This window comes from Pezoporus wallicus, unplaced genomic scaffold (genome assembly GCF_028554395.1).
Source record: "Pezoporus wallicus isolate ANWC-B61680 ecotype Strahan unplaced genomic scaffold, APGP_CSIRO_Pwel_v1 contig_3487, whole genome shotgun sequence".
Classification (NCBI taxonomy): domain Eukaryota; kingdom Metazoa; phylum Chordata; class Aves; order Psittaciformes; family Psittacidae; genus Pezoporus; species Pezoporus wallicus.
Window position 1 is genome coordinate 1795547 of NW_026636018.1, and position 15859 is coordinate 1811405.

At 43.5% G+C, this 15859-nt stretch overlaps 1 protein-coding gene across 3 annotated transcripts in view; it reads left to right on the plus strand.

Moving 5' to 3' along the window:
* The window catches only part of CRHR2 (corticotropin releasing hormone receptor 2), a 152476-nt gene extending 148185 nt beyond the window's left edge, over nt 1-4291 (plus strand). For all 3 annotated transcript variants that reach the window (XM_057398949.1, XM_057398950.1, XM_057398951.1), the window contains one exon: nt 3112-4291. In XM_057398949.1, the coding sequence (XP_057254932.1) occupies nt 3112-3252 (141 nt within the window). In that variant the 3' untranslated portion in view covers nt 3253-4291. The remainder of the gene's footprint in view (nt 1-3111) is intronic.
* Nucleotides 4292-15859: the final 11568 nt, after the last annotated feature.

Genomic DNA, 15859 nt, shown 5'->3' on the forward strand with positions numbered 1-15859 from the left:
CTCCAGATGACTGTTTCTGACTTGATTGGTTTGAAGCACAAATGGTAAATCTAATCTGGCTTCACTGGCTGAATAAGTATCTGTTCACACCAGTTGCTCAGAAAATCTTTCCTATAAGGGCGATGAGGCACTGGCACAGGTTGCCCAGAGAAGCTGTGGGGGCCCCATTTGAGCAACCTGATCTGGTGGAAGGTGTCCCTGCCCATGGCAGGGGGGTTGGGACTAGATGATCTTTAAGGTCCCTTCCAACTCTAACCATTCTGTGATTCTATGATAAGTATCCCTTTGCCACTGAAGGTAGAACCATAATGGGTTTGAAAATAGTGGGCAACCAGGAAAGTGCAACACCATGACACATCTTTACACTGTTTCTCACGTTTCAAGAAGAGGGTTCAATGAGCCAGTGAGGTCATTGGATTAGACAGTGAAAGTCAACATTCCAGGCTGGCTTCTACTGTAGTCATATATGACTGTGTCAGCCCATCCTGACTGTGGCTATCTCATTTAACTCATTTTATAAACTGAGTCATCTTGTACCTAGTACTTCATAATGAGAAGCTCTTCCAGAAATCCCGTGCACTATTGTTTACAATTATTCTTATCCTTATCTCAAATTCATTTATGCTCCTGGAAGTGCTGTATTTTAATTTTAATTCCTCTTTCACTGGATATTCACTCTTCCCCTTCTCCATGCAAGCAGTCCTATTCCCTCATAAACTTTATTTTACCAGGGTCTGCCTCACCCCTGTGAAATGTAAAAATCACTATTTTATATTGAAACAATTGATTCAAAATCAAAAGAAAGTGTATGTGGCACTCTTCTCACCTTACTATAAACATCTGCATCTACTTGTCTTGAATGTCAGATCAAGCAGCACAGATCACACGTAGTTGAGAAAATAATCAAAGAAAGAAATCCTCAGGTCCAATTTGCCCAGTCTGTGCCTTCTAGAAGGGCTCTGATTGATAGAAAAGCCACATTTCCACATTTAGGACTCCCCTGAGAAGGCACCAAAGAGGGCAATTGCAAAACTGTTTTCCAGTGTATGGAGTGTATTTCATGGACAAAGCTGGTAATCAGAGGGCACTGTTTGGTGCCAGATCACAGCACTTCAGAGGTTTTAAGTAGTTATGCTGCAGACTATGGGTCTAAGTCCCTGAAGGCCCACCAAGACCTGAGATGATAGAAACCATCTGAGAGGAGTGCAGATCCCCCCTTCCCATGACCTCCTTGTGAACTGTTGTGTGGTTTAACCATCAGGGTATTTTCCTGTTCACCTAGGACGCCTAATACTGAGTGTGTGTGGTTTGGTGGGAAATACCTCTGTACTAGAGCTCATCAACTCATTTGAGCATCCATTAAACAGCATGTTGGAGCTGTTCTGAAGTGGGGTTGGGTGTTCCTTATGTTTTGAGTAGCCCTCACACTGCACCTGAAGACAAGAACCAGGTTTTACAAGAAATGGAGAAAAGCAGTGGCTGTAGAGCTTCAGACAATTCGATTTAACAGCATCTTCCCTGCAGTCCTGGTGGTGATTGCATATACACCCAGGATGGCTTTGCTCTACTTCGGTCAGGTGCTGGTAGCTGAGAAGCTGTGTTAGCATGTTTCACACAGGCTGTGTAAGCTCATCCCAGGCCTTGTACAGTTGCTACGGTAGCTGAACCACATCAAGGTCTACTCTACAACAACATCACTGCTATTAATACCCAAGCATTAGCCTGCTGGTGGTAAAATGGGAATAAGAGCACTCCTTTACTTTTGAGGGATGCTCTGAAGATAAGTACATTAAAGACTGAAAAACATTCAGGATAAGATATCAATATTGTTTAAATTTAGCTAAATTTATAATTCAGACATCTAAAACAGAGCTAGTTGTCTAGACTCACTTTAAAACTAATGAAAGGGAATAGCTATTTTTCATCTGACCACAGTATCTGGCCTACCTGGGACATCTACTTTAGGAAGAGATGAATCATGCTCTTCAATCATATTGGTTGGTGCTCTGTTGGTCAGGAAGTCAGGAAGCTGTGGGTCAGTAGCTGAGGTATCATGTCTATTTTGTATTATTTATAACCCCACCTTCTAATGTGGTTTTAGAAAAGGAGATCTGGCTAGATATACAGGTTACATGTAAAAATACTCTTTTTTTTAAAAGTGCATTGGATTCCAGGTTGGCAGCAGAATGCCAACATCCTTTCCAAGTGCGATAAGTATAATTACCCATTGGCTGTCCAGGAAGCTGGACCCAGATTCATCTCAACTGATTTTGTAAGCTTACCTCGTTGCCTAGGTTAGGGGTCTCAATTGATCTTGCCAAAAAAAAAAAAAAAAAAAGAAAGGTATCCAGAGATTGTTCTAAATGTTTCATTCCAGATTCTGACTTTGAATCTTCTCTGCCAGTGATTTGGCAGGAATTGGTTACAGCCTGTGTTAGGAGTATATCAAGCCTTCCCTCGCATTGTGTGTAGGCTAGGATTCCTGTCACTTGCCTTTCTTTTGCTTATATACATATATATTTGAGCCAGGGTTCCTGGCCTCACTCTATGGTCCATGAAAAAAAAAAAAAAAGAAAAAAGGCATTTCAAGATTTATCTGGCCTATTTGTAGCCATGTGCTTGAGGATAACCTGTTGACTGTAGAAGTAGCTCTCCACTGCCTGTAGAAAATGCTCACAGGGATTAGGTCAGGTCTGTCTGTGTTGTAGACTCAAATGTTTAGTTAAATGATATGTGATTATTCATATACAAGGGACACAGAGGCAACTATAGTCCCTGTGATAGGTCACTCTAAGACCTCCATCAGGTACATCCATCTTGAGGGCTTGATCCAGTTGCATGAGCTTAGACATTTATTGCCATTTGAAATGCCCTGGACTATTTAAGAGGTGAGATATGAGACATATGAGATATGGGAAACCCATGCTGTTCCCAGAGTGCAGTACCCAAGAGAATATCAAGTGAATGCCCTTTTTTAGGCAGCTGAATCAAGCCCTGCATGTTTCAGTGTTTACACATACCACCATTTGTCTCAATGCTGTCTAGTGCCCTTTACAGAGAACCCCTGTGTATTCTAAGTGGTCATGTTCTTTTCTTTTGTTTTTTCACCAGGTCCGTTCTGCTGCCAGGAAAAGATGGCACCGCTGGCAAGACCATCACTCCCTCCGAGTGCGTGTGGCACGTGCCATGTCTATCCCCACCTCTCCAACACGAATCAGCTTCCATAGCATCAAACAGACCGCAGCCGTGTGATAAGCCCTCACATACGCGTGCACCTGGTGGCCTTCAGGGTTCTTCTTTCTTCACTCTTCCGAAGCCCCTTTCTTCAAACTTTCTTCCTTTATTCTTCACTGATCTCTTTTGCAATGAGGTGCCCATCATATTTCTGTGGACTCTCGTCTCCTGTATTTATGATGCTGCTCTAAGGCAACCAGGCAAAGGCCTCCTGAAGTAAGTGGTGGCGAAGCAGTTTCAAAGAAGAAAGAGATTCAACACTGACTGCACCTTGTGGAAGTTTGCAGTACAAAGTCTAAAACAGCACACTGGCTGGAACAACACTTTCTTTTTCACCTTTTGTTTGTTTGTTTGTTTGTTTTTCCCTTCTGTATTGTGGTGAACAAGAACTGTTTTTAAAATACTGCCCATCTCACCCTCTACATTGTATTCCAAATGATTTCAACAGTTTTGTGTATAGATAGCCCATGCCTTTCTTGTTCCTTTGTAAAAATTACTTCTCTGCAAAACTGTCATTTAAGAACATGTGGCAGCAAGAAAAAGAGCATCTGCAAGGCAGTGTGAAAAACCCAAGTTTATCTACCTTCCTCATTTCTCCCTTTGAAAGACAGGGAGTTGTCCAGGGCATCACTGGATTGTTTAACACAGGGCACTTTGCCTTGCAAGAACCATGCTCTATTCATACAGAGAATTTCAAAAAGGACAGCAATATCTCTAGTTAGCTCTATAAAATATTTTTTTCCTCTTAGCCATGTGCTTTCAACACAATGTAAGCAGTCTTTGGATAGTCTTTGTGTTTTTTCAGCTAAGGGGATTGGGGTGGGGAAGGACAACAGAACATGTTTTCTGGGTTTTAAAAATATAAAAGGGAAGCGCTGTAAAAATAATGAGGAGAGGAAGTTTGCATTATGAGGATAGTGCTACATGCTGCACCAAGATTATCTATTGAGCATTTTGAAGTAGAGCAGATGTATCTACTAGGCTTTTTATGTGATGTTCAAAAATACTGTATATTTTCAGTAATAAACACTACTCTGGGTTGGTTTCAATAAAATAAGGTATCATTTTCTTTACTCTAGAAAGGAAGAGGAGACCTATCTTGAGAATGGTTTTGTTTCTAAGATGAGGGAAAGAAATCCTGTGTGATAGTGAGCCAAGAACAATTTGATGATAAAATCTGAGCAAGAGGGGATGCCTCCTTTCTCATCTCATGGTGTTACACTGAGTCTCTGTCCCTCTGTGCTCCACTTCTCTCCATTGGGTTTTGCAACAGCAGAAAAAAAAACCAAGTTGTGTAATATACTCTCCATCACCTGTATCTTACAAGTGATGGAGTAATTTGCTCTTTCCCCTTTAGCATGCTTATTCTGAATTTTATTCACATGTTTTAGAGGACTTTGCAGCACAAGGTGGATTTAAACTTTCAGATCTAAACTGATTTCTCACTAGCTTTTAGAAGGAGTATGTAAGGCTGGAAAATATCTTGGAAAACACTGATGTTAATGCCCTGATTTTGGAGGCATCCTGTCCTAATAGCTCAATCACATTCAGCTTTGAGCTGATTGACAATGCACAGCAAACTTCATAGAATGATAAGATCCTAGAATGGTTTGTGTTAGAAGGGACCTTAAAGCTCATCCAGTTCCAACCCCCTGCCATGGGCAGGGACACCTTCCACTAGACCACGTTGCTCAAAGCTCAAAAAATCCAATCTAAGCCATTCTTCCTAAACAAATTAAAATTTTGTAATGTTTGCCCCTCCTAACTCTCATTTGGATTTATGTGCCTCAGTGAGGTAACTGAGGGAGAAGAGATTGGAGATTCTGTCTAGTTAGACCTATCATCTCTGCCAAGGAGGAGCAGGGAAAAGTCTTCACATAGAAGTGAATGGCGTGCATGTGGCACGCCAACTAGCATGATAGATCCCAGTGTGGCGGAGATAACAACTAAGACTGGAATTGTGCCTGCCTATGCCATTCACTGCTGTCAATGCCCTTAGTTCTGCAAAGTGATGCAAACCTTCAGCTGGGAAACAAAAGTGCCTGATGAGAGAGGACTGTGTCAGTGCTTTTATTCATTTTGTATGCATCACCATAGGGATGCACAGTCTCGTGGCATTTGTGTTTGAAGGGGCAGATATGCATATATACAGGTTAGAAATGTGTGGATTGAGTACCTCTGCATTTGCTCCGTCTCTAGGTCAGTCTGAAATGAAAAAGGGATTTGCAATACAGCAGAAGTTGCAGATTATTGTTGCTACCAGCAGTGTAATTTCACAAAAAATAAAGTCCTTTTTCCTATTGGTATTTGTCCAAAGCAGAGATTTGCAGTCCTTCCAGGATTGGACCCTGTTTCAAGCCATTATGGTGGGCATAGAGCATTAATGAAATACTGCTTATGTTAATGCTGAAGTGATTGCCATTCTAACACATGCACTACCCCTGTTTGTTTTGCCATGGAAGTTTTCTGAAGTCTGTCAGGCCTGAGGTACTGGCAGCCACAGCATATTTTTCCTAGGGCACTGTGATAGAAATCAAGTTTGAATTTCTACTATCAGCTTTATAAAAGCAAGATTTCAGACCATCCCCAAAAAAGCAATAAAAAATTATTTTAAGGGCAGCTTTACTTTTTTGTCAGAGAGTGCAGAGCAGATAGGTGGATGATAGAGATATAGACAGGTGTAATTCTGAACGCAGCATATCTTGGGGGGTCATAAAAGCCAGGATTTAAGAAAAAAAGCTGAGGGTTTCCTATCTGAGATTGGACACATGAGGCTTGACATATTATATAGAGAGAACTCTAGCTTTTCTGCACATGGCTGCCCTGTAGACAACCTAGGACTGGCTTGTAGGCTGCCTAACCAGTGGGCACCCTACCCTCTGGTCAGAACAAGAAATGAAATATGTGTGTTCTGGAGCTCATGTTCTGATCCCTCTGGAGTCACAAGCTGCGGCACGTGTCAGTGAGCTCTCTTCATTTGCAGGTTGGTCACCATCAGCCTGTTTTCTAGTCCCTGGAAGGATTCCTTACCTTTGAAGTCCTGAGAAAGACTCTTACTGGTATGAGTAAAATAGATGTCAGGCTCACACTTGCCCTCTCAGTGTCCCTTTCTCATTCCAGATAAAAAGGCAATTCCTATCTTTCTGTCTTCCACAACAAGGACCACGCAGACCTTACAGCAATCAAGTTCTGATGAAAGCTGCCATAGAAACGGAGTGGAAAGTAGTCTCCAAGGAAATAGTGCTTTGAACACTGTTTCCCCCAATCTATCAAGTGACCAATATTACCTTATTGCTTCCTTAAATTTACTTGTCTGCCTGTATCCTTCGTTTGGTTTTATTAGGTGCAGTAAGATCCTACTCAGTACCATAACTATGAGTTAATATAGCTCACGTTAGCAATGAGAACAACCTGCCCTTCACATTTCAGGGCTGAAAAGCTAAGATCCATCCTCAGTTTTCCTCACTGCTGTGGGCATGCACCCAGCCCTGAAGTACAAGTGCAGTACAGCAACACTTCCACTGGACTGGTTCCTTTCCCCTGCGGTGGAGTTTGGTTTTTTTTCTCAGGAGACACAAAACACAACTTTGTGGGCACAAGCTGCATCTGCCCTTGGAGTGCATAGCCAGAGTGACCCACTATTATCTTTGTGCTATTCAGCCTGCCCTTTGTCAGATGACACTTTGCTAATACTGTAGGGAAGGGGTCATCTTAGTCACATCTCTCCAGCAGTAGTCCTAATACCAAGCCCTGTGGAATGCCACTGCTCTCCACCTAGACATTGAGAGACATTGAGCCATTGACCAAAGCTCTTTGAGTGTGACTATCCAGCCAAATCCTTATCTACCAAGGCCATCCATCAAATCCATGTCTCTCCAGCTTAGAGATGAGGATGTCATGAGGAACAATGCCAAATGCTTTGCAGAAGTCCAGGTAGGTGCAGGTGAGGACCAACTGGCTGAGGAGCAGTCATCTGGAAGAGAACCCAGGGACCTTGGTGGATCCTGAAATGAAGGCAAGCCAGCCGCTGGCCTGACAACGAAGATGGATAACAGCAGTCTGGGCTGTTTTGAGGGAAGTGATTACTCCCCTTGCTTTGCACTCATTAGGCCATATCTAGATGCTGTGCCCAGTTTGGGTCACCCAGTACAAGAAGACATTAATAAACTAAAGCAGTGTCAGCCCCAGGCCACAAAGAGGCTCAGGTCTAGAGCACTTGCCTTGTGCACATAAAGCCAGAGCAACTGCTTAAGCACAGGGAGGAGGAGACCCAACAACAGCCTGGCAGTACCTACAAGGAGATCACTGAGGTGACAGACCAAGGCTTTTCACAATGATGCATGGCAGGAGGACAAGAGATAACAGACTTAGACTGAAACAAGAAAGGACCAAATCAGGTGTAATGAGAAAGTTTTTCCTCAGAAGAACAGTTAAGCAATGGGACAGGTTTTCCAGGGAGGGTGTTCAATCTTCATCTCCAGAGATTTTGCAAGACCCAGCTGGATAAAGTCCTGAGCAACTTGGTGTGCAGTCATAGCATATGATATGGAAATATGATCATGCCTCCTACCTTCAAAAAAGGCTTCTTCATGTGGTTTCTCCTGGGAGGGATGCAAAGATGAAGTCACATTTCTTTGCACAAAACTATCTCCTTTACATTTTAATACCTTTTAAAGCCTTATGTCCCTTTCAACAAAAGTTTTTGGATCAGCAGGAAAAGTCTCAGCTATGCCAGGAAAATGGTTGTGGGTATGATGGACTGACAGCCTCTCTCTCTGTGTGCATGTGTGTTTATGTACCAGTGTATGCACATGTACATACACATCCAACTGTCTATGTATGTGTGAATGTATGTCTCTGTGTGTGAAGAAAACTGGTCAAGTTCATTCTGATTTGTAGCATATTATGTAGGAAGAAAACAAGACTTCATGTGTTCAGTGAATCATTATGGAAATGAACAACTATGAACACTTAAGTACTTGAAATAGAACTCATAAAAGGTCTTCCAGGAAAATGTAGTGCTGAGTGTTGCAGATAATGCATGTGCCAACTGACATCTGAGAGCAAGTATAAGCTTGTTGTGGATCTGGACTAATTGCTTCCTTCTGACACAATTAAAATCTTTTCTCACTCCTCCTTTGCAATAAATCCCCAGTCCCAGCTTGCAGCAGAGACAACATGTTGCCTCATCCTGACTACTCCCTGTGGGAGTCAGTGATGCTGAACTTCATTTCTTTGGATATGGGGATATCAGCTCAGGGATTTTTGGGTGCCATCACATGACATGTACCACCAGTTGATCAGGCCCAGTCATCAGGGGATTATGAAAGGCAGGTCCTGCTTGACTAACCTGATCTCCTTCTATGACAAGGTGACCTGCTCAGGGGATGAGGCCGTGGATGTTGTCTTTACCTCAATTTAAGCAGAGCTTTTGACACCGTTTCCCAATGCATTCTCCTAGAGAAACTGGCTGCTCATAGCTTGGGTGGGCTTATGCTTTGCTGGGTGAAAAACTGGCTGGATGGCCAAACCCAAAGGGTGGTGGTGACTGGATTTAAATCCTGTTAGTGGTGTTTCTCAGGGCTCAGTACTGGGACCAGTTCTATTAATGTCTTGATCAATGGTCTGGACAAGGGAGGCAAGAGACCTAGACATGAGACCTAGACACAAGACCTAGAGCACCCATGCACTGGAAGAAGGGAGGATGTGCCTCCAGGGCTTGGAGGAGAGTATGGCTTAAGGGCCAGAGAGAAAAATGGAACCTGACTTTATGGCCAGCTGAAAGTCTAATTTCAGGTGAGAGTCACTAGAAGGAACACAGCGAATAGTCAATGTTGACTGGAAAACTCTTCCCAGTGTGGGCAAAAGCTCAAGGGAGTCCAAGGAGAGTGCACAAAGATGGCTATCTTCATGGCACCTTGAAGGAGTCTGCCTGACATGAGCTCAGAGCTGGCTGGAGGACAGGAACGGCACAGCCCTGAACAATATGGCGTGTAGTACAGAGCTCCAACTGCCAGCAGTGTTCATCACCTTGGCTACATATCACACCACTGATAATGTGCTCTGCCATGTAAGGTGGTGCACACATATAAATGGGTCTTGGGTTGGAAACGTGTTTTGGTGCTGGGGCTGAGCCACTCAGAAAAGTGTGGGGCAGGAGGATGGGCAGAGAGGAGTTGCAAAGGAATGTAGACAGCTTCCGATCACCCTGGTCTTGGGTCAGCCTCACTTTTTCTGCAGTGTTGGTACCTACTTCTGCGGCAGACAGCCGTGACAAGGCTTTCCTTTTAGTACATGGGAGAAACAAAGCACTTTTGGGATTACAACCCTCTGAGTTCGCTGCCCAGAAAATGGTATTTCCCTCTTTGGAAAGGATATTGTAGGTTCATGAGTGTGAAGGTTTCACATAGATCCTTCAAATGTTCATAGAGTAGTTCACTTTATTCCCTTTCTCATTTAATGCCATAGAGCTGTGTCCTGGGTTCAGCAGTAGCAGTCATGTTTCTCCTCCTTGGTAGCTGGTGCAGTGCAGTGTTTTGACTTTCAGCTCGGGAACAGAGCTGATAACAATGATGTTTTGGTTTGGCCAAGGACTTTGTGAGCCTCATGCTCTGCCAGGGAGGAGGGGAAGCCAGGAGGAAGCAGAGACAGGACACCTGACCCAAACTGACCAAAGAGCTATTCCATACCACAGCACATCATGCCCAGGATGTAATTGGGAGTTAGCCGGAAGGGCTGGGAGACTGCAGGGTTGGAGGAGGTATCGGTCGGAGCTTGGTCGGGCTGGGGGGGGGGGCGAGTTATCGGTCGGCTGGTGGTGAGGTGTTGTATTCTCTTCCCTTGTTATTTCCTTTACCATTATTATCATTGGTGGTAGCAGAAGTGATTTGTGTTATACCTTAGTTACTAAACTGTTCTTATCTCAACCCGTGGGAGTTGCATTCTTTTCGATTCTCCTCTCCGTCCCTCCGAGAGCAGGGGGAGGGAAAGAAAGGGGGGGAAGTGAGCGAACGAATTACCTGACTGGGTTTAAACCACGACAAGCTGGAAGATAACAAGCATCTCAGAAGAAACTTTTGTAAAAGAAATAGACCATATCTTGAAGTTGTGGACTGATGGCAAAATATGTAGTTAAAAACATGCATCATCTGGGTAGTCCTGTTGGATTCTACATTGGTTTCTTAAGTTTCTCCACTTGCTAATAAGTGTCATAGAAAGAAAGCATTTCTGCTAAGTTTAATTACCATAGAGCAGCATTACAGTGACCTTAAGCTATGAGAAGCCAAAGTTTTTAAAAAGGACTCATAAAACTTTAATGAGTTTCCTAGATGCTAACAAATGAGACAGCTTCCAAGAAGGCGATGTGAGCTCTGCAGTCTCCAAAGGCTATGGAATGAACCCTCTGACCCTTTTGACACATCTTTCCTCTGTGCTTCCAGGCTGCAAGGGGTCATGTCAAAGGCTGAACCAATTAATTGCACTCTGGATATTGGCATATGTCAAATGAGTGATTCAGTATTCTGGGGTGGAAAAATGACAAATTATAAAGCTGCTGGCAAAGTCATAAGAAACAGCATCAGGACCCTGCAGGGATGCTTTCCTCAGGGTCCAACATTATTGTGTTTATTGGCACGGTGAGCTGCCCAATGCAGACTGAGCAGGGAATAGTGGTTAACCTGGGTCATCCCAACCCTCACCAGTCACATCCAGCCTGAAAGCACGTTTAGAAAGTAGAAATTCTGAATGTCCTTCAGTTGGCTTGTCCATGATGTAGCAGTTGACTCATTTTGACCTTGGGGATGCTTACTGATAGCTGTTTTACAGCTCAGCAGTTCAGCCAGAGGCCAACTGATCAGCTGCCAGGTCAACTCGTGGGTCCTGACTGATCACTTTGATGTCCGAAACAGAAATTGCTTCTTCCCCTAGTACAAGGGTGAAGCAACATCTAAGCCTCACCCTTGTACTCAGGAGCAGTATGCAATCAAAGTAATGCAAGCCACAAGGTCAACACAACTGCTTGTTTGTGAGATCTGGTGATTGCCATGGTTTTATATCTCCCAGGGATTTCTGCAAGTCTCCTTGCCCAGCAACCAGATGGAGATTGGCCTCAATTCTGTAAATCATAGAATTATAGAAGAGTTTGAATTGGAAAGGACCTTTAAAGGTCATCTAGTCCAACCACCCCACAATGAATAGGGACATCTTCAGCTAGATCAGGTTGCTCAGAGTTGTGAGCAGGTACCTGCGTGCAAGTATTTCAGATAAGTCATCAGGTGTAGGGCAGCCTTTCTTTAACAAAAGTATCGTATAAGCTTTTGGGGAAAAAAAAACAACCCAGCCAACCAACCACAAATCTAGTCACCCTATGCTGTTTTGCCACAGTAACAACTCGAGTGAAAGCTGAAGTTCACTTTGAATATCTAGTGATGGCTTTTAATAGCCTTCTCTTTGTTTGCATGCATGTATATGAGCACACAAGGTTTTTCGATCCTTCTGTTTACTTAAGAAGATGTCTCATGGCTAAAACATGACTCCCAGACCAAGCAACACTCAGCAACCAATCAAGTGTTGGATTGGGAGTAGGACCCTTATGCACTCTTCCCACTTCTGTTGTAGACTTCCCAAGTGGCTTCAAGAAAGTTTCTTTCCATATCTGCTTGTATTAATTTCTCTCTGCTCTTGTCTAGCTTGAGCACTTAGACTGGAATCCCACTGGGGTACAGACTTTTCTTAGTGGCTGTCCATATAGCATCTAGCACAGTGTGGGCTTTTTTTCAATGTGCAACACTAAAATACAAAAAAAAAACAACCCATAATAATAGAGGTTTACAGCTCAATCCACGTGTGAAACATACCATTCAACAATGGGTCGATATTGTGCATCTGTGTGCGATGTAGCATGGGCATCAGAATTGTAAGCTGTTGTGCGAATAGCAAGCTCCTATTAGAGATGGTATGGTAACAAACACAGTCATCCAGTAGCAATGTACATTTTCCATGCTATTGGCCAAATGTGTAGTGGGCTCTAAGCATGCAGATAGACACCTAAAGGGATTTTCAGGCATTCTAGTATAGATTGAGTACTTAATTCCCATTGACTTCTGGTGGAGTTGAATGCATATCAGAGTGAATTGACTTGCAGTAAATATCCTTGTAGGTGCTCATCTATTTTTCAGTGTATAAGTGCTCTTTTGAAACACATCTGACAGGTCTTCTGAAAATATCCTTTGAACTGGATGGGTGGGCTCTCCTGGACCTCAGCAGGCTTTGGCTAGATACACCTGTATCCCAATGAACAAAACCAGCCGTGATAACACAGTGCCCAGCTGCTGAGTGCAACCACTGGGGATGAGTCCCCCATTCACTCAGAAATCTCCATTGTTTCATCACTGCAAAAACGTTAATTACAGTCACCAGTTGGTTTCTTTTGTTTTGATGATTTAAATCTGATCTACTTAGAACTCAGAAGAAAAAGATCAAGCTTTTGAACCCAGTATCACATACCTTGGGAAAAGAACAAGTGGGAGGAACAGCACTGCTCCTTTTCTTGAAGCTGTTTTAGATTTCTTTTCTGGTGGTATAGATGAACATACAAAGAGGAAAAACCTCTGTTATTTTTCACTTGCTCTTTTTAATTTAGGTGAGTGGGCTTCTTTTTTTTCTCCTCAGATTTTTTTTTGTAGGGAGCGTTTCCATTTTGCGCAGATAAATACGTGCAAGTGGTATCATTTCTATATTCAGCAACATCACCAACTCAGTTTAGGTCACTGAACCAAAACATGATGTTTTTTCCAATAGATAGCAAATTCATGTCTCTAGCCCAAAAGGGAATTTCACAGGAACTGAAGATATTTGCAAAACTGGGTTAAATGAGGCAATAATTTTTGTTGAAGGAAAACAGGTTGCTCAAAATGCTGTTACTGGTGACTAAGAACTGTATTTCCCATATTTTAAAATTGTCATTTTTATTTTGACCAAATTCTTCATAAAATAAAGTAAAATCCAAACCCCAAAACAACTCCTATGTCAAATCACAGGAAGCTCTTTGCATGGTGCTTCCTTCTGTTTTTCCTAATTTCTCTAGCATTTGTGGGTCAGCAGAAGAGGCTGAGAGTACTTCTGCAAATGTCTACAGACTCTAGTCCTACCATGAACACCTTGCAAAGATGGGCTTGTAAAAATGGGTTATTCATATCTTAGACTCATGGAATGGTTTGGGTTGGAAGGGACCTTAAAGACCGTATGTTTCCAACCCCCTGCCACAGGCAGGGACATATTCCACTAGACCAGGTTACTCAAAGCCACCTCCAGGCTGGTCTTGAACACTTCAAGGATGAAGCAGCTTCTCTGGGCAACCTCTTCCAGGGCCACACCACCCTCACAGGAAAGAACTTTTTCCTAATATCTAATCTAAATCTCCCCTCTGTCAGTTTAAAGCCATTCCCCCTTGTCCTACCGCTACCTGCCCTTGTTGAGAGCTCCTCTCCAGATTTCTTGTCGGCCCCTTTAGGCACTGGAAGCTGCTCTGAGGTCTCCCCAGAGACTTCTCTACTCCAGGTTGCACAAGCCCAGCTCTCTCAGCCTGCCTTCATAGCAGAGGTGCTCCAGCCACCTGATCATCTTTGTGGCCTCCTCTGGACTCCCTCCAACAACTCCATGTCCTTTGTATGTTGTGAGCCCCAGAGCTGGAAGCAGGACTGCAGGGGGGGGTCTCAGCAGAGCAGAGTAGAGGGAGAGAATCCCCTCCCTCAGCCTGCTGGCCACGTTTCTTTTGATGCAGCCCAGCATGTTGTTGGCTTTCTGGGCTACGGCAATTCAGAGGTTAGAACAACAAGGACCAACCTACTGGGTAAGACAACCTAGTGAACAACCTGCCTAGAGGAGGGGAGAGATGGTTGATCTGAGGAAAGGCTTGTTAAGAAAAAAACAAGGGCTGGATGCAGAAACTATATAGATCACCTGCTACCCTCAGTAGGTACATGCTGCAATGACTAAATGTTTTGAAGGCATAGGACTCTGCAGGGAAAACCATCAATCCTGGGGTTCGAGTAGGAAAGTGAGACATGCTGTGCACAAGTCATTGCCTGAATAAGCAGCACATGACAACGACACAAATATCCAATGTTGTAATCAGTAAGGTTGCTTGAAGGTTTTATTTCAGCTTTGCTGCTTTGCATTTTCTCATTTCGAGCTACTCCCTTTGCATGTTCTACACGCTCACTGATAAAGTTCTGTGACTAGCAATATGTCTTCCCATTTGTGCTGTTCTTCAGGTTAACCTTCACCCTGTTAACAATATCTGGCAGGCTCCCTTCTTTCCCCCACTTGGTGTGCACAGGCTTTAAAATCACTTTTGCTTTGGTCAGCACTGACAAGTATTGGGAAGTTGCTTGCAAAGCAATAAAATGTTGCAGAAAAATGTTTTCTCAAAGTTGCCAACATCATAATTCTTCTAGGAAGCATGTAGTTCCCTCTCCTGCTGAACTCATAAAGGCAGATATCCAGATCCAATCTACCACCCCCTCCAACTCTCTGTGCTCCTAAGGATTGAAAGGAAAGCCTCAGGCTTGTGCAGATCTAAAACTCATCATGTGACTCCACCAATAAATCATCCCTTCCCACACTTTCTGAAATGATATTAGCTTCTAGCCACAAGACATTTATGATTCATATGGGACGGGCTTCTTGTGAAATGATTGCAAGCACTCCCATCTGCAGCATAAAACCAAAAAACTGTGCAGTCAAAGACAATTAAAAAACAAATACATCAGACCTCCAGGCCCCTGTTTCAGCAAGGAAGACTTACATGCTTTTCCCTGTCAATTACTCATCAGCATAAATTTGAATGGTGTTATTTATTAGTTGTTCCTATCTGAATCAACAATCCAAACAATCAAACTATCTCAGCACAGTTGTTTCACTCTCTACACATAATTTGTTGCCATGAGAGTGTCTGTATACCCCTCGAGTATGCTATATATATCCCGTCTGGGCCCATACTGAAATGACAATCTTTGGTTTGCCAGGGCCAGAGTAACATCTATATCCAGAATCACATGAACAACTCACCTTATCATGCTGAATGTCTGTAGCTGCTGTCATACAGAGGGTATTCACTACATGGGATTCAAAACGGGCTTTCAAAAGGGTTGCCATTTCCCAAGTATCTTTTTGCTGTATGACAACGCAGCAAGCTTCCTGGCTCACCTGTGTCCCAACCTACAGAGACACCTCAAGTCCACAGCAGGAGCAGCATACCAAGCACCCTGGTTCCTTCCTGTCTCTGGGGGCAGATCAAGCTCACAGCTCTCCACTGGGATTCACCTCCCCGAGAAAGACACCTAGGCTTAGGTGTCAGTATGTAGGTATGTCCAAGCAGCTGGTGCCTTTATCCTCGTGGGAAGTAGTAGAAGTCTCATCCATGGAGCAAGCACAGCCCAGAGGGTTGTTTATCCTGTGCACATGTAGGTGCTTGCTTTTGGGTGACCCGAATAGCTCCCACAGGCTGTATTAACAATATTCCCAGAGGCTATGAGAGGGGTTGGAGGCTGGTACAGACTCCTGTGGGTTAAAAAGAGGTATCTCCTGAGCTAAACCTCAGAACTTGGTTGACTGACTTGTCTAA